The 19,481-nt window shown below is 35.2% G+C and overlaps 1 protein-coding gene across 1 annotated transcript in view; it reads right to left on the bottom strand.

Moving 5' to 3' along the window:
• VWF (von Willebrand factor) overlaps nt 1-19,481 on the bottom strand; it is a 203,412-nt gene that overhangs the window by 40,573 nt on the left and 143,358 nt on the right. The window contains exons 35-40 of the mRNA XM_074269040.1: nt 13,218-13,438; nt 11,710-11,902; nt 11,151-11,492; nt 9,293-9,492; nt 3,241-3,343; nt 1,818-1,892 (exon numbers count right to left, since the gene is read on the bottom strand). Of these exons, the coding sequence (XP_074125141.1) occupies nt 1,818-1,892; nt 3,241-3,343; nt 9,293-9,492; nt 11,151-11,492; nt 11,710-11,902; nt 13,218-13,438 (1,134 nt within the window). The remainder of the gene's footprint in view (nt 1-1,817; nt 1,893-3,240; nt 3,344-9,292; nt 9,493-11,150; nt 11,493-11,709; nt 11,903-13,217; nt 13,439-19,481) is intronic.

The following is a 19,481-nucleotide window of genomic DNA, read 5'->3' on the forward strand; positions in this document are numbered from 1 at the left end:
TTTTGTTTTAGAGAAACATTTGGGGTCATTAAAACACTGCAGTTTTACAAAGACAATATTTTCTAATTCTGTGGATTGGATTTGATGACCTCTGAGGTCCTATGAAAAGGGAAATTATTGATTATTAATTATGATTTTGATTCTAAGAACTTTATTAAGTTCTAATACTATATTTAGTAGGGCTATTGACTGGACAATTAAAAAGTGATTAATTAGTTTAAAACTTACTTAATTTAAATCACCAATTTGGACTTTTTTCCAATCATTAAATAAGATATGGCTTGAATTTTTTACCTTTGTTCTTATAAGGAAGAAAGGAAAGAGTGACTGGCAAGGAGGAACCAGTCTTTAGAATAAGAGCAATATGCTTTGCCTAGTATCAACTCACAGGGAGGTTTAGTGAGCCTACATCTGAAAGGTCCCTTTTCCCACTTCAAAGCATGAATAGGTAGGTGTTCTCTGATGGAAAGATACCTTTTAGTCGTCAGTTTTTGCCTATCTTTTTCTTGTATGGTGATAAAAAGCCTTGTAACTGACTGAAGAGTCCGAACTGAATGTATGTGCAAAAGACAGAAATAAAAGCTAACTCACTCACTCACTATCATTCATTCAATCATTCACTCTCACTCGCTCTCTCTGTCCACATATACACATACACAAACACACACACACACACACACACACACACACACACACACACACCCATCCCATCTTCCTCCTTTCCTTCCTTTAAATTTGTGGGTTGAGACTCCTAACAGCTAAACATTTTTGTAGCTTTCTTTATATGTGGAAATGTTTATGTTTATTAATATTTTCAAATTTGTAATAAAATAAAAATTAGAATGTTAGGTGGACCCCTTGTGAGAATATATGGAAAAATACACAAGAGTCATATAGTATGAGAAAGCATGAATGAATGAAAGAAGGTTGTATTAATAGCTGGGTGATTCAAAAAAGTCTGTTCAAGGCATCTGCTCAATAAGAATAGTTCTTATTTATGTTGTACTTTAAGATTTACAAAGCATTTTTCTCACAAGGAAAAGAAAGAGATAGGCAGAGCCAAGTTTAATGATCCCCTTTTATTCTGACATCACTCACATTAACTATCACTCTCAGTTTTGTTTCATCCACAAAACTGATGAGCATCCCTTTTATATCTTCATTAAAGTAAGTGATAATAATGTTTACTAGATCTGAGCCCAGGGCAGTTTAAATGATTGAATTAAACATCCAGATTGAAAACAAACCATAAATTAACAATCTTTGGGTACAGTTGTTAAAAAAAATCAGGAAATTCTTTTAGTTGTATAATTATATAATTCATATTCTACAACTGTATCCACAAGGATGTCATGAAGAACTTTTTGTTAAATGCATTGCTAATATTAACATCTATAGCATTTTCTTTATCTCACAACTTAGTATAGCAATCAAAAAAGGCAATGAAGTCAGTTTGGCATAATTGTTCTTAATGAACCCATGATGGTTCATGGTGATCACTACATTTTTTTCTTAAATGTTCACCAACCATCCTCTTAATAATCAATTCCAGAGGTTTCCTAGGGATCAGGCTTATTGAACTATACTTTCTAGATATCAGATTTACCATACTGTAGTTTCTTAATCAATCTATTTTTCCCTTTTTTAAAAAATCAAGATAACAGTAATAATTTGCTTTTCCCTATTATTTCTCAAAGGTTATAGTCTACGATTCTAAAATTACATGTCAGTTATTTCAATACTCTGCCATATAGTTTATCAGGCTTAAACACAAATCCTCAGTGACTTTATGAGATATCATAAATTTGATAACATACCACATTCATATTCTGGGCAGCACTGGTCTGGATTCTGATGCAAACGAGCTACTTCACAGGAACCACAAGTGATGGCTATGAGCAAGAAGGTAGAAGAAAGAATATTTTAAAAAAGAAAGAAAGAAAAGCCAGGCACAATTTGGAGAAGCTTTATGTTGGAACAGGGGATCAAGGGAAGCAAAGAAGTCTCTTTCCATGGAATTCTTGATGAACTAAATATTTATCCCTCTGTCTAGGATAATCAACCCTTAAAAGAAATATGGGGCCAAGAAATATGGAAGAAATCATGCAATAGAACTAATGATAAAGTAAACTTCCTCTTATGTTCAGCTTTCCTAGGACTCTGTGTATGTGAAATGAAGAATGTATTCTGAGTATGTCTGTTGTACATGAAGGGAGTAGAGTCCTCAGAATGTAGATAAAGGTAGCAATGTCAGCCATTGGGCTGTGGAAACAGTAAACTAGTCCCTACTTTGAAGGAATTTGTGTTCTACTGGTTAAAATGGGCATGGAAATACACATATGCATATAATACACATATGCATACACAAAGTAAATATTCTCCAACTTGGGTGAGGAATTAGAAGTTTCTTGAAGATATCTGCTCAATAATAAGGGTTTATATTTTTATAGCCCTTTAAGATTTACAAAGCAGTTTCTTTACAAAAGCCTTGTGAAATAGGCAGAGCCAAGTTTAATGATCCCATTTTAAAAGATGAAGCTCATAAATAAGTTATGGTACACAAATGTAATAGAACATTATTGTCCTATAATAAATGATGAGCAGTCTGATCTCAGAAAAGCCTAGACATACTTACATGAACTGATGCTAAGTGGAGTGAACAAAACCTAGAGAACTTTGTACACAGTAACAAGATTATGTGATGATCAACTTTGATGGACTTGTCTTTTTTCAACAGTGTGGTGATTCAAGCCAATTCCAATAAACTTGGTATGGAAAATGCCATCTGCATCCAGAGGGACAATTATGGAGACTTAATATGAATTAAAGCATAGTATTTATTGTTATTGTTTGCTTGACTTTTTTCCTTTCTTATGTTTTTTCCCTTTTGATCTGATTTTTTTTGCACAGCATGATGAAAATGGAAATTATGTTTAGAGGAATTTCACATGTTTAACCTACATCAGATTGCTTGCTGTCTTGAGAAGGGAGGAGATAAGGTAGAAAGGGAGAAAAATTTGGAATACAAGGTTTTGCAAAGGTGAATGTTGAAAACTTTCTTTGCACATATTTGGGAAAAATGGGGTGGGGAGATGATGCTCAGAAAGGTTTCCCAATGTCACAAAGCCAATTGCAGAACAAGGACTCCATCTTGTGACCCCTAAGTCTAGTCCCCTTAGCAACATACCATAGTGCAATGGTCTGTGGTGTTATAAAAAGGTAGTGGACAAGCAGACTTACATTTGGCTGTATGGCAAGGCTGTGAAGTACAGTTGATCTTCCGGTTGTTGAGACATATGCAGATCTGACAGGGTTGGCCAAAAGGCACCCATGTTTCCAGATACTGTATGAGAAGTGAAAAATCATATGAAATCAAGCAGGACACTATTCTGTCTAATCTGAGGGATTATAAGTAAATCAATTTATTCTTCCTGTGACTCCATTTCCCTTTTAGTAAATGGAAGTTATCACCCCCCCCTAACCTCTTTAATAATTTTTCATAAGAGCTTGCCACTCTTACATATCACTTTAAAATTAGTATCCTCATCATAGCCTTGTGGGATGTCATACTATCATTATTATAGATTTTATAGATGAGAAAACTTAGGCTCAGAAAGATTAAATCTGTCTATAGATTCAAAATTTGAATAGTATTCGAATCTATATCTCTTGCTCACTTTCCAGGAAACTCTAAATCAAGTCTCCTACACTCTGAGCTTCCTCCCTTCCACTAGGACTTTATCCTTAGGCCCTGACCTCTGATAAGTGACATTTTGCTTTTTCTTGCCTGAAACCCAGACCACCAAGCCACTGTCTGACCAGTTCTAAACAATGTTCTTGTCCCTTCATCCCCCATTCCTCACTTCCTAACTCCATCTCCCCTCAATGTGCTGTCTTCCCCCATTAGAAGGTAAGCACATGGCAAAAAGGATTATCTTGTTCCTGCTTGTATTTCCATTCCCAGCGGTTGGCTTGAAGATTGGCACACAATAAGTGTTTAATAAATGCTTGCTGATGTGACTTATTGACTAAAATACCAAATAGCAGATGACCTCTGATGAATTGTAATGAACAATTTTGCTCCTCGTGAAGAGGTAAAAAGATACACCTTTCTAACCTCAGTAAGGATGGAGGGACTACAGATATCTGGCTTTGCTTAAATATTTTTTTTGTTCCAAAGAAAGGAATTTAAAAGGGAAATGACTGGCATAAAAACTAAAGGGAAAAAACACTTTTTACAAAATGATTTGATTGATTAAAGAGAAAGGCTGAAGTGTACAGGGAGAAGGAACAGCAATATCACAAGAACCAAAGGCTGAGTTATAATAACCTTCTAGTCCACCTCACTGCCTCATCATCTCCCCTATGCTCTACACTGATACCAAAATGAATTCCCTAAAGTGCAGGTCTGACCCTGACAACCACTCATACACATTAAAAACAAAAACAAAAACTTAACTGCCAGTGACTTCCTATTATCTTTAGAATTAAATCAAACACCTTTCTTTGACAATTTAACTCATTACAATCAGGACCCTTCCTATTTTACTCCATAGTCCCATTGTTCTCTATCCACACATTCTGCAATCCAGACTATAATCCAATCTATAATCCAGTAATGTTTTATTTGCATTTCCTCACATATAATCAGGGGTTTGTGTGCTGATAAATGTTTAATGACCAACCCTCTGAAGACATGACAGACTTTTAATTTTTATTCTCATTAACATTTTCTTCATCATTTTCTTCAATCTTGACAATCAGCAAAACAATAAATGAAGCCCTTTAATGTTCTGTTTGCCAATTTCTGAGGCATAAATAGATTTGACAATCCACTCTCCCAATCCTGTATTAGCTGGCTCCAGCATTCTCCTGGATACAATATTCCATTTCTAGTTTCTAAACCTTTGTATTCACTATTCCATGCCTAGAATGTTGTTCTCCCTTTCTCTTCCTCTCTGTCCTCCTATTTCCTCCTCCTCCTCTCCTCTCCTCTCCTCTCCTCTCCTCTCCTCTCCTCTCCTCTCCTCTCCTCTCCTCTCCTCTCCTCTCCTCTCCTCTCCTCTCCTCTCCTCTCCTCTCCTCTCCTCTCTCTCTTCTTCTTCTTCTTCTTCTTCTTCTTCTTCTTCTTCTTCTTCTTCTTCTTCTTCTTCTTCTTCTTCTTCTTCTTCTTCTTCTTCTTCTTCTTCTTCTTCTTCTTCTTCTCTCTCTCTCTCTCTCTCTCTCTCTCTCTCTCTCTCTCTCTCTCTCTCTCTCTCTCTCTCTCTCTCTCTCTCTCTCTCTCTCTCTCTCTCACACACAACACACTCTAAGAATATCTCTAATCTTTCTATTGACACCTTCTTCAGGAGATGTTCCTGAATGTGCTTTCTATTTTCCCCTCATCCTAAGATTAATGTCTTCTCCCTAAATGATATTCATCTACTCTGAATGCATCTTGCCTACCATATGTATTACTGTATCTCTCATTAGAATGTAAACGCCTCAAAACAGAACTGTTAATTTTTATCTTGTAGCCCCAGCACTTAGCACAATGCCTGTTAGTAAGCAATTAATATATATTCACTAAAGTTGTAAAGGCCATTTGGGATTGACTTGTAACCTGAATGCCAGGTCAAAGAACTTGAACTTTATCCTAAATAATAAGAAACCATGAATGCTTTGAGCCGGGGAATAATCTAATGAAAATGGTGCTATAAGATTGGTCTGACAGCAATTTACCACTTAAATTATAAGAGGCAAGATAAGGAAAGAACAGTTAAATGCTATTGTAGTAATCCAGGCATGAGATAATGAGAGCCTGAACTAGAGTGGGGACCAATGGGAATAGAAAGAATAGAAACAGAATTATGAAGAACCAACAGGATTTGATGACTGAAAGTAGACAGTGAGAAGGACCTGCGGAATGAGAAAGAGGAATCAAAAATTACCTTCTCTACACTAGTATTTTTCCAACCAAGGGGGAACGATAAATTTCTAAAAGGACTAACAAGCTCTCATGCTTGTGCTGGGTGATTCTGGTAGCCTGGCCACAAAAGAGTAGATTTCCAAAACAGAGAAGCTCTGGCCACTTCCTGAGTCCTGTTTTTATCCTCCCTACTCCCCATCTCTGAAATCTACCTCAGCTGTAAGAAGAAAACAAGCTAGAGGATTTGGGGAGGGAGGAATGGAAAGTATCTAAATAGGAAAGGTAAAGATAATGGGATTTTTAAAAATAATACCCATTAATGAATCCCTCAGATCTCCTTTCCTGTAGGTTTTTAAAAGTGTAGATAAATTTCTTTCTCACTAGACCAAATTAAATAGCTCTTACCTAGAGATAAGATGGAGTACATGTGCTCTGAAATGCCCTCTGAACAAATTCTCCAAAATTCTATCTTGGGGTAAAGCCTTGCCAGAGACTGACACCTTCCATCCCTCAAATGGACCAGCAGATGGCACTCATACACCAATCACAGAAGAGTCCCTTGCTTAGGAAGGAAAACAGCCCTGATCTCAAGTTCCCAGGATCAATCAACAAACATTAAAGTACCTACTTTATCCTCAAATATCCCCAAAATGATCATCTCATTTCTCAAGGATTTCACATTCTGTGGGAATAGGTAGCAAGGTAGAAAGATCAACAGAGAGATAGACAAATAGATGATAGAAGACAGATCATTTATAGATAGAGGATAGGTTAGATAGATAATTGATAGATGATAGACTAATAATAAATACATATATACATGTACAGATGTACACACATTTATACATTCATAAATATGTAATAAATCTTCTAAAATCTAACTCTGATAGAAAAATTAAATCAGTAACCTAAAGAAATAGGAGATATCTTTACTGTTATCAGTTTAAAAAATGGGGCCAATTCTATCATTTCCATTTTATGGAAGAGGAAACATTAGTTCAAGTTGAATGATAGGATTTCAAAGTTTGAAAAGGCCCTTACAGTCATCTATGCCAACCAACAACTAGAAAAAAATATGTCTTTATCTGAAAACCTCACATAATAGGTGCAGGAGGGGGGGAAGGGAGGAGAGAAGGGACGGGAGAAAGCTTTGCACAGCCTTCCCAGCCAGTCCTTTCCACCTTCAGAAGGTTCTAATTATGAGAAAGTTTTTCTTTGCTTTAAACCGAAATTTGCCCTTTTTTGCAGTTTTCAACCATCATTCTTAGTTCTGATCTTTTGAGCAAAGCAGAGAAGTCTAATTTCTCTTCCATATTCCAATTATCACATCTTTTTAATCTTCTCCAAGTTAATTATCAACAGTTATTTAATCAATCTTCCTAGGAGATGATCTTGAGGCTCTTTTCCATTCTAGATTCTGAAGTATATGAGTAAGCAGAACCAAAGAATAGGAATTAATGAGGTCATTAGTAAAGCACTCTAAGGATTTGTCCCTGGGTGCCACAGCTGTTCAACATTTCTATCAATGCTTTAAAAATGGCATGCTTGGCAATTTTTCAGATGACACGGAGCTTAGAAAAACAGCTAATATATTCAAAGCTCAATTCAACAAGCAGTTAATAAGCACTTGTGCAAAGCACTGGACCAGGTGCTGGAAATAGAAAGATAAAATGAAAATGAATAAAAAATAATTCCTGCCTTCAGGGAGCTTGCATTCTTCTGGGGTGATACAACACGAATACAGGGAAATGCATACAAGATAATATAAGAAGGGAGAAAATAATAATAACTGGAAGGATCAGAAAAAAGAAGGAAGAGGAGTGGAACCATGTAAAAAACTGTCAAGAAGAGTGAGACCTGAGAAAAGTACACCAGATTTAGCAATATAACATTTGTAATCTTGCAGTGGGAATAGGTAGTTTCAGTCAAATAATGGAATCAGAAGTTAGGTTTCAAATAAATCAGAAGAGAGTGCTAAGAAAGATAGAGAGTGCTAAGAAAGATGACCATCTAATGAGTATACAGTTTTCCCAGAATTATCTTTGCAAATAAGTGAGATATGACAATATAAGATAAAAACAATGACTACCGTCTCTCCCTTCTCTCCTTGTTTTTCTCCAAAATTCTTACCATAATGGATGGAAAACTTTCACCACTATCTCCATTCAAAGCTGATCTCATGTTAATATCCTTTCTTTCCAAGATTCTTATTTTTCACCATAGATACTGAAGAAATCAATGGGAGAGTGTTTATATATGTAATGTGAAATAATTTGTTTTTCATGCTTTTGCTTTAATGGATTAGAATCTAGAATATCTTTTTATCTTATTAAATTATTATATCTAAGATCATCAATTAATCATCCATCTTCAAACACTCTCCAGTTCATCAATTCTCTTTTTAATATGAAATGCTCAGAACTGAATATAGGACTTAAGATGCAATCTGATAGTGGTGAATTATTCATCAGTTCTGGAAGTTTTAACTCTCTTCATGTGGTCTCTGATTGCTTCAGCTTTGTTGACTCTCTTATCACATTGTGTTAAATCATATTGAGTCTGAAATCCACCAAAATCTCTCACTCTTTTTCAGACAAAGTATAGTCTAGCACCATCCCTCCTTTGAACCAACATACAGACATCATACTTGTGAAGTATAAAACTTTACACTCTTATTATATTTAGTCCAATGTTTTATCTAGTCATTTTAAAAAATCTGATTCTGCCATCTATTATATTAACTCTCCTTCCCAGTTTTTTTGTCATCTGTCTGACAGGCACACCATCTTTACCTTCATATGAATCATTGATAAAATTGTTAAATAGCAGAGGGTCAAGCACAGATCCCTGAGCTCTTCCACTAAGAGAACTCCTTTGAAGTTGACACTTATCCATTAGTGACTTTTCTTTAGATCTAATCATTTAAACAGTTCTGAATCAATCTAAGTTCAAATTTTCCATTTTGTCCATATGGATAGCAGAGGAGACTTTGTCAAATTATTTGCTAAAAATCTTAGGCAAACTATTTTGACACAAATCCCTTAGTATAGCAGTTTAGTTCAAAAAGAAAATGAGATTAGTTTGGCAAGACCAATTTTCAACATAGTTATGCTGACTCTAAATACAGCTTTCTTTCCAAGAGTTCACTAACCCTTTAAGAATCCATAAAATTCAAGATCACAGTCCCATAGTTTGCTAACATCCATTTTGTTTTAAACTGGCACACTTGTTCAGTGTTGCGGTACTGCTTTCATCCTCCTTCTCTCTTGAGATAAAGGGTGATAAGGAGATATTTAAGGCTATCAGAGATAATAAAGACCAATCAACTCCATAAGATTCTTCCTACTGAGTCCAGGCAGATGAGAAAGTCAAATAAATTCTCACCTCATGATGGACGCCATCTTCGCTGATGCACTGGGTACAAGCTTCTTTGGGGACACACTTCCCCTCCAGCATCACCTGCTCAGGGGGACAGAAGCAGCCTTCCGAGGGATGGTCCACACATGTGCTTGAGTTACCATCACAATTTTGGGGGCAAACCTTCTGGCAGTGATGATACACCATGGAGGGTGGGCATGTCATTGCTGCAGAAAGATAGGCATTAAAACTCTCAATATGACACCAACTTAATTATTCACATGAAATATCAATAATAATTCTCTTATTAATAATAGTAAGTTATGTTCATATTGCACTTTGGGGTTTATGAAGCACTTTCCTCACTGTAATACCAGTATTATTTGTCCCCACATTACAGATGGAGAAACTGAGACTTAGAAAAATACTTGCCTTAAAGCACATAGGTAGTATGTAAAAATAGATGGAAAATACAGAATGACAAATAATCTCAGTAGCACACGTATTTTGCTTAAGAAAATGTTTTACTTATGTTGAATATGAATGTATTTAGTATTCTATAATTCACATAAAACAAGGAATCTTTAGTTTCAAAGATCAGACCTAGAAGGAGCACAAGTTGTCCAGTTTTGGCTCAACTCTCTTGACAAAATCACAATGTTTTGAAAATTAACTTCCAAAAAAAGGTTGGAAATGGTGTTAATTTCCAAGGTTTCTCTTCCTACCAGTAAATACTCAAGACATAAATATACTAAATACTAAGAAAATACTACCAAATCATCCCAAAATCAGTATTTGCATTCTGAATGTACCAGTAGATTGATACTATTGACATCAATATAGAATCAAAGACAACTAGACATCTAGAAGGAAACTTAAAGATGATCTTGTCCATTGATTTCCAACTAATTTAAGTACAGAATAATTTTGGGCCTAAAATACATTGATAAAAATCTGTAAATGGTGCTCCATCAGGCTAAATATATAGAATTCCAAGAATAAAAGGAAGCAAATTTTGAAGCAAAATTTAAAAATGCCATTTTCATAAACAAAAATTCTGTGCTATATATATATTTTAAAAATCCATAATTTCATATTTATTTTTTGAAAGGACTAGCAGCAATTTTACAGAAATCCTCTAATATCATGGTAGCTTTTCTTACAATACAGAATATCAGAGATTGATGGTTCAGATTGGGAAACATTGATCTAGTTAAGCTCATTACTTTAAGAGAAATTTGAAATCTAGAGAAATAAACTAGTTTTCCTAAGGTCATGTAGCTTGTTAATGGAGCCAGACCTAGAATCTAAGTCTCCTGACTTAGCCATGTATATTTTCTAAAACTGTACTCAAAGATGTTTTCCCATTTTTCATCTTATGTTCCTCAAAATGACAAGATGATTCATTGACTAGAATTATGATTAACCTTTGATAAAACAGGAATGTGAGAAACATTGATTAAAGAACTTACAGTCAGGAAACCCAGAATGCAGAACTTCTTAGGTAACAGAACCCCTAAAAGTAAAGAACCCATACAAAATGGAGGGGAATGGTCTAATAGAACCTATCCCACCCAATAATTGATTTTCTAAGAATTTCACTTGTGAGGATCAAATGAGATAATAATTATAAAGTACTTAACACAGTGGTTGGCTCTATAGCAAGCATTAAAGAAATTATAATTTTATTATTATATAAATATATTATATAAGATTTTATTATACTATATAAATTAATTATATTACTATATAAATATGTATTATTATTACTAAATATATAATGAGTTTATTCAAAGCAAGCTATTCTCAGCATAAAATATGCAGAAATTGAGGTATATAAAGGTTAAGTGATTTCCCCAAGTTGGACCATGAGAGATGGACTTACGACAGAAATCTGTTGTCCTCCAGTTGATGCAAACACCATGTGTCTGGCAGAGGTGGACATAAGAGGAAATCACTTCACACACTTGCTCCTTCTGACAGCTGTTTTGCTGACAAATGGCATAAAATGTGGCCGGAGCAAGAACTTGATGGCACTCGGCAAACACAGAGGACATGAGAATTTGGCAATGGCTGCCACTTGAGTCCAGACACTGTTCCTCTGCGACAGGTTCGCATGTGACACCGGGCTGCTGGATTGTCCACTCCTGGATGAGCTGGTTGTGGTCTGTGGTGACTGTGCCATCCCTCAGCATAAAGTCATTAGCCCCATTCTCATCACAAATCCCTAAAGAGGAAGAATGAAAAAGGATTGTATCAGCTTCCCCATTGACTCAGCTGCTGATCTATCTGGGTCCCTACATTGTCTGTCTCCTTTACACTCAGAACAGATCATCCTACTGTCTCCAGGTATGTAAGGACTTAGAATTCTCAGAAAACAGATAGATGGAGGCCATAAATTAAAAGGTCATGGATTAAAACAACAAATAAGCTAAGTTTCTCACCACAGAGTCCATAGGTTTTGGAGGCAAAGGTCTTGGGACTGAGTTGCAGCTGAAATTCGTTGTTCTGGGGTGTGAACGTGAAGAGGTGGTTCAAGTGTGAGAACCTGATCTCATGCATGATGGCACCGTAGGTGTTGACTTCCATATTTTCATCCACATAGGGAACTGAAACCAATCTGCCATTCACAGTCACCTGCTCAGATAAGAAAGAGAAAACAATCCCATTGACGGAGTATTTTCAGGTTCGCAAAGTACTTTCTTCCCAAATCTTCAAATCTTCGGACCAGGCAATTCAGGTCTTTTAATCTCTATTTTATAGATGAGAATAGCGAAGTTCAGAAAGGTGATACGACTTGCCATATGTTTGCAAAGTGAGAGGAAAGAGCTGCGACTTGAACATAGGTTCTCAATTCCAAGTTCAATGTGCTTTTCATTAAACAATGCTGCTTTTCTAATATGTGTCAACCAGTGAGGATCCTGTCAGAGCCTGATGCTACAAAGGAACAAGGTCTTTTGTCCTCATTACACTTAACTTAAAATCCTATTTACTGACAACAACTGATAGAACAACAAGACTTTTAAAATACTTGGAAAAGAAAGGAAGAAGCATTCTACTTGAAAGGAAATGGCTTGGAAGAGGGAGTGTAAATGTAAACCAGGGGTTTTCCACCCATGTGCTTTATTTTAAATAGAGTAGGGACAAGCTTCCTTAGAGAAAGTGGGGGGGGGTGGAAATCTTACAATTCTTGGCATCTACAGAGAATTTTCAGGGGTATCAGGCCCCAGAACTTCTTACTCCATTCCTAAGTTTATTGGGGGCCACACTGTTACTGTAGCTTTTCATGTTATATCAGTTCATTAAATATCTTTGCTGTTCTCTTCAACAATGAGATGAACCAAATCAGTTCCATTTGTTCAATAATGAAGAGAACCAGCTACCCCCAGTGAAAGAACTCTAGGAAATGAATGTAACCATTACATAGCATTTCCAATCCCTCTGTTTTTGTCCACTTGCATTTTTTATTTCCTTCTCAGGTTAATTTTATCTTATTTCTAAGTCCGATTTTTCTTGTGCAGCAAAATAACTGTATGGACATGTGTGTGTATATATATATATGTATATATATATATATATATATATATATATATATATATATATATATATTGTATTTAACATATACTTTAACATATTTAACATGTATTGGTCTATCTGCCATCTGGCAGAGGGGGGTGGGGGGAAAGCGGAGAAAATTTGGAACAGGTTTTGCAAGAATCAATGCTGAAAAATTACCCATGCATATATCTTGTAAATAAAAAGCTATAATAATAAAATAAATAAATAAATATCTTTGCTGTAAAGGAGACAAGTAAAGCACAAGAGAAAATTATTTTGTCAAGCTTGCAGGATAGGGAATCACCCTGAAAAACACCTTGCCAGCATAACCCATTGGGTTAGGTCCAGAGCCTCCATTTCTGTCCTGACCCAAAGGCTCCTTTTCATCCCTCACCTCCATGTCACTGTGGAGATGGACAGACAGGCCCCTGTGTTTAACTTCAATGGACTTCATACAGGTGGGCTTCATCCCAGGGTTACAGGCCCCATTTTGAAGGTTGATCTCCAGATCTTGCTCTTTGCTATCAAACAGAACATAGGAACAGGTTCCAGTCAGCTTGAAGTCCTGGCCATCAAAAGTCACAATGTGCCGGGTTGAGCTTCCCATACATACACCTAGGCAGAATGAGAAAGAAGAAAGGCCATGAGATTAACAGAATTATTGAGGGTTGAATAAGAATTATTATTGTCTTGTTATGAGAATAAGGGTAAGTTTTACTTGAAGTCAGAGGACTTCTACTGGGGTCTTGGTTCTGTAATTACTGCCTTTATGACCTTGAGTAAATTATTTAATCTCTGAATATCACTTTATTCAACCACAGATTATAAGTTGGACTGTTCTTGTTCAGTGGTTTTAAGTTATATTCAATTCTTCATGATCCTGTTTGAGGTTTTCTTGGCAAAGATACTGGAGTGTTTGGTCATTTCCTTCTCCAGTTCATTTTTACAGGTGAGGAAACTGAGGCACACAGTGTTAAATGACTTGTCTAGGGTTACCCAGCTAATCTGAAGCTAGTTTTGAAATCACTGCACCACCTACCTGTCCACAGATTGGACTATTTGATATCTAAAAATCTCTACCAATTTTAAATTTGATGACCTAAGTTCTAAAGTCCTGACTGTTATATGGAGTGTATCATCAAATCACTCATGTTTCTGCAACATGAGACACAGATAAATAGAATGTCACAGATCATTTATTCCAACTTCTACATTAAGAAACTGAGGTCTAAATCCCAATAGCCTTGGGATGGAAAATGCCATCCACATCCAGAGAAAGAACTATGGAGACTAAATGTGGATCACAGTATTTTCACTTTTTTTGTTGTTGCTGTTTATTCATGTCCTTTTTAAATTTCGTGTGTTTTTCCCCCCTTTTGATCTGATTTTTCTTGTGCAGCATGACAAATTTAGAAGAATTGCACATGTTTAACCTATTGTTGTCTTGGAAGGGGAAGGAACAGAAGGAGGGAGAAGAATTTGTTTTGCAGAGGTGAATGTTGAAAACTATCTTTGCATGTATTTGGAAAAATAAAGTATTATTGGGGGAAAAAAGAAGCTGAGACTCAATGAAGATTGAAGCCTCACAGTTAATTAATGTCATTCTAAGCCCAATTAAAGGGTTTTAATGGCCTTTCAAGACTTTTTGAAGCCAGTTTGAAAGCAGAGTACACTGCTAAAGAGAAGTACATTTGATTACCTACCCCCTCCAAATTAAAATGTACAAAGTGAACAATTCACTCTACAGGGATGCCTTGGCTTAAGAAGCAAAGTCAGGTTCCAGAGGTATCATGGATCATTACATTATAAGTAACCATGAGCTCATTCTGAGGAGAGTTCAACAAAAGACAAATGTAGTAAATTGGCTGCCAGATGACTCATAGTACCAGTAGTAATTTTGACATAATACCTTAAGAGATCTTGTAACAAGGCATGTTTCTGAAGCCAAAACAAATAGTCAAGTCCCAGCACTCCTTCCTTCACCTTCATTTACAATAATCAATAAATTCTAAAAATTCCAATTAAAGTACCATTTGCGAGTTTTAATTATCATGAAGCTAGAGAAAAATGATTCTGTGAAAATTCTTACAGTGAAACAAATATAATCATAAATCACTCAAAAAAGAAAAAGCTCAGGCTTTTGCTTAAAACATAAATAACATGTCCACACTGTCAAATGAAAATTTTCAGGAAAAAAAATATAGGATAATAGCATCCCCCAAACAATAACATCACTTTCCATATAATGTCACTTTCATCGGATGTTATTAACTAAATGCAGATTAGAACACAGGCTTTTGAAAAATTAATGTTTCATAATAGAATTTATTAATGTTAATTAATTAATTTTAAACTCTATTGCAAAGATTATGACATACATTTGATTGAAAAATTTACAGAGCTTGCCCAGGAATGTGTATATCTGAGACAGACAGAACAAAGATCAATGAGGAATAAGAGAATTATGCCCAAGGTCACACAAATAGTAAGTGGTTGAGACTAAGTTTGAATTCAGGAAAAGAAATTTTCCTGACTCCAAGTCAGACACTCTATCCATTGTACCAGCTAGCTGCCGTAGGATAACCAAAGAGGAACTTCAAAAGAAGAAAAGGAACAAAAGATTTTTGTCAAGGAAAAGTATAATAGTAGACAAGCAGATGCTGATTACATGGCAAGAGTGAGGGACACCAGTGGAAAAGCAATTAACCCTACTGGTAACTTTGCTATTATCAAGACAAAGTGAGAGGGGCCTCTATCACATTGGATGGACCCCATGGTGAATTTATGAGAGAAAATGGATAAGAACTGCATAGGAGGGCAGGTACAGGATGATTTCTGCATCACTGGAGGGAACCCTCAAGTCAATGAGAATGCAGAGCCATTTGACTATACACAAGTATTAAATATCCAGTATATACCACAAATACCAATTGACTAATAATCAAGCCAAACCTGGGAAAAACTATAACCAAAACCCAAATTTGAACCATTAACATCTTAGCTAAATATAGAATGGAAAATACTTTAATACTATCTAATCAAATAAATATTTTTAAAAATTAACAAGGTATGTTTGCTTTGTCTTTATCCCTTTCTAAATTTTTCTAACACTCCATAGTTTTAACTTATTTGATATCCTTTTTTATGTCACTATAGCATAATGATATGTATGAGTGGGGGAGGGGAGATAGTCACATTGATGAAGTTACAAATCCACTAAGGCATTACTGAAGTATGATTTTAATTCTAGGGGATAACCTATTAGTATTCAGACTGCTATTACAGCAAGCCTACAAATTAATTTGCAAAGTATTAGAAATCGAACACATGTTTACTATTTTTGCTTGTCCAAAACATAAGGAGAAGTCCATCTTTTCTTCGATTCTTCCTTTATTTTTGTCAAAGATCATTTTTAAATTGTCCTTATATAGTCTTAATAAGCTAATACCCATATTTTGAATTTTGTTGTTTTTGTTTAATCATTTAATCATATCTGACTCTACATGATCCTGTGGACCATAGTATGCCAATACTTTTCATGGTTTTTTTTTGGCAAAGATATTGGAGGGCAGGTGGGTGACACAGTGGATAGAGTGCCAAGCTTGAGTTCAAATCTGGCCCCAGACACTCAGTATTTGTGTGATTTTGGACAAGTCACTTAACTCTGTTTGCCCTCAGATCCTCATCTATAAAATGAGCTAGAGAAAAAGATGGCAAAATGACTTCAGTATTGCTGCTAAGAAAACCAAATGGGGGACACAAAAAGTCAGACACAATTAAGATGACTGAGCATTGCCATTTCCTTCTCCAGTGCACTAAGATAAACAGAGGTTAAATGACTTGCCCAGTGTCTGAGGGCATATTTGAACTCAAGTCTTTCTGACACTATGCCTGTCAAACTCCCTCAATTGTTGTCATTATAAATCATATATATCAATCAGGTTTTATTTTCTTAATTTTTATAGTAGTATATAAAATGCAGGTTATTTTGAAGATTGATTCTCTAACTAGGAATTTTCTCCAGTCATTCACCATTTCAACTTTTTTCTTGAGTATTTTGGGTTTTAACAGCAAGAGATGCAAAGAGAAATTCCATTTAAAACAACTGTCAATAGTATAAAATATTTGGAAATCTATCTGCCAAAGGAAAGTCAGGAACTATATAAGCAAAACTACAAAACACTTTCCACACAAATAAAGTCAGATCTAGACAAATGGAAAAATATCAGGTGCTCTTGGATCGGTCGAGGGAATATAATAAAGATGGCAATACTCTTTAAATAATTTATTTATTTAGTGCTATACCAATCAAACTCCCAAGAAACTATTTTACTGGCCTAAAAAAAATAACAACAAAATTCACCTGGAAGAACAAGTCAAGTCAAGAATTTCAAGGGAATTAATGAAAAAAAAAAGCAAAGAACAAATGAAGGTGGCCTATCTATACCAAATCTAAAATTATAAGTCAGTGGTCATCAAAACCATTTGGTATTGGCTAAAAAATAGACCAGTTGGTCAGTGGAATAGGTTAGGTTCACAGAATAAAATAGTCAATGACTATAGTAATCTAGTGTTTGACAAACCCAAAGACCCCAACTTTTGGGATAAGAACTCACTGTTTGACAAAAACTGCTGGGAAAATTGGAAACCAATATGGCAGAAAGTAGGCATGGACCCATACTTAACACCTTATATCAAGATAAGGTCAAAATGGGTTCATGATCTAGACATAAAGAATGATATTATAAACAAATTAGAAGAACATAGGATAGTTTACCTCTCAGATTTGTGGAGAATGAAGGAATTTTTTGACCAAAGAAGAACTAAAGATCATTATTGATCACAAAATAGTTTTGATTATATTAAATTAAAAAGTTTTGTACAACTGATGCATTGTTGGTAGAGTTGTGAAGGGATCCAACCATTCTGGAGAGCAATTTTGAACTATGCTTTAAAAGTAATCAAACTGTCTATACCCTTTGATCCAGCAGTGTTTCTACTGGGCTTATATCCCAAAGAGATTTTAAAGAAGGGAAAGGGACTTGTATGTGCAAAAATGTTTGTGGCAGCCCTCTTTGTAGTGGCCAGAAACTGGAAATTGAAGGGATGCCCCATCGATTGGAGAATGGCTAAATAAGTTATGGTATATGAATGTTATGGAATATTATTGTTCTGTAAGAAATGACCAGCAGGATGAATACAGAGAGGCCTGGAGAGACTTACATGAACTGATGCTGAGTGAAATGAGCAAAATCAGGAGATCACTATACACGGTAACAACAAGATTATATGATGATCAATTCTGATGGATGTGGCCCTCTTCAACAATGAGAGGATCCAAATCAGTTCCAATTGATCAGTGATGAACAGAACCAGTTAAATCCAGCAAAAGAACACTGGGAAATGAGTATGGACCACGACATAACATTTCCACTCTTTCCGTTAATGTTTGCTTACATTTTTGTTTTTTTCTTCTCAGGTTATTTTTACCTTCTTTTTAAATCTTTTTAAATACATATATTGTATTTTACATATACTAAAGTATATGGGACTACCTATCATCTGGGGGAGGGGGCGGGAAGAAGGAGGAGAAAAGTTGGAACAGAAGGTTTTGGAAGGGTCAATGCTGAAAAATTGCCCATGCATAGGTTTTATATATAAAAAGCTATAATAAAAAATAAAATTAAAACAAGTTTTTGTGCAAACAATACTAATGCAGATAAGATTAGAAGGGAAGCAATAAATTGGGAAAACATTTTTACATTCAAAGATTCTGATAAAGGCCTCATTTCTAAAATATATAGAAAATTGACTAAACTTTATAAGAAATCAAGTCATTCTCTAATTGATAGTCATACCCTTTGACCTAGCAGTGTTTTTATGGAGCTTATATCCCAAAGAGATTTTAAAGAAGGGAAAGGGACTTGTATGTGCAAAAATGTTTGTGGCAGCCCTCTTTGTAGTAGCCAGAAACTGGAAACTGAATGGATGCCCATCAATTGAAGAATGGCTGAATAAGTTATGGTATATGGATGTTATGGTTCTATAGGAAATGACCAGCAGGATGAATACAGAGAGGCCTAGGGAGACTTACATGAGCTGATGCTAAGTGAAATGAGCAGAACCAGGAGATCATTATACACTTTAATTGAAGCTTTAATTTAAAAAAAAGTGTTTTGGGTTTTCAAGATATTCAATTATGTCATCTGCAAATAGAGATATTTTATCTTATTCATTTTCAATGTTTATTTCTTTCATGCCTTACTAATATTTCTAACATTTTAAAGACTATGTCAGATCAGATTGATGAGATACATCTGTTTTCAATGGAAATGTTTCTAGTGTTTCTCCTTTGTGTATAACATTAGAAAATGACTTCAAATAGATATTTTTATCATATTAAAAAAATTTAACTGTAGGCTGAGGGGGGATGAAAAAGGAAAAGAAAAGAATAAAGTGAAATTACATAGCAGAAAACAAAAGAATAACCTACAAGAAAGCAAAAAAAAAAAAAAAGATGGACAATCATGAATATAATCTCTTCTATTATTATATATGCTTTCTTGATATATCTATCTTTATAAATATATTTGTTTAGATATAATGTACTTAGAGGAGCTAAAATTGGTGTGTATTTTATTTCCCATGTCCAAATCCT

Source organism: Sminthopsis crassicaudata, chromosome 5 (assembly GCF_048593235.1).
Source record: "Sminthopsis crassicaudata isolate SCR6 chromosome 5, ASM4859323v1, whole genome shotgun sequence".
NCBI classification, from domain to species: domain Eukaryota; kingdom Metazoa; phylum Chordata; class Mammalia; order Dasyuromorphia; family Dasyuridae; genus Sminthopsis; species Sminthopsis crassicaudata.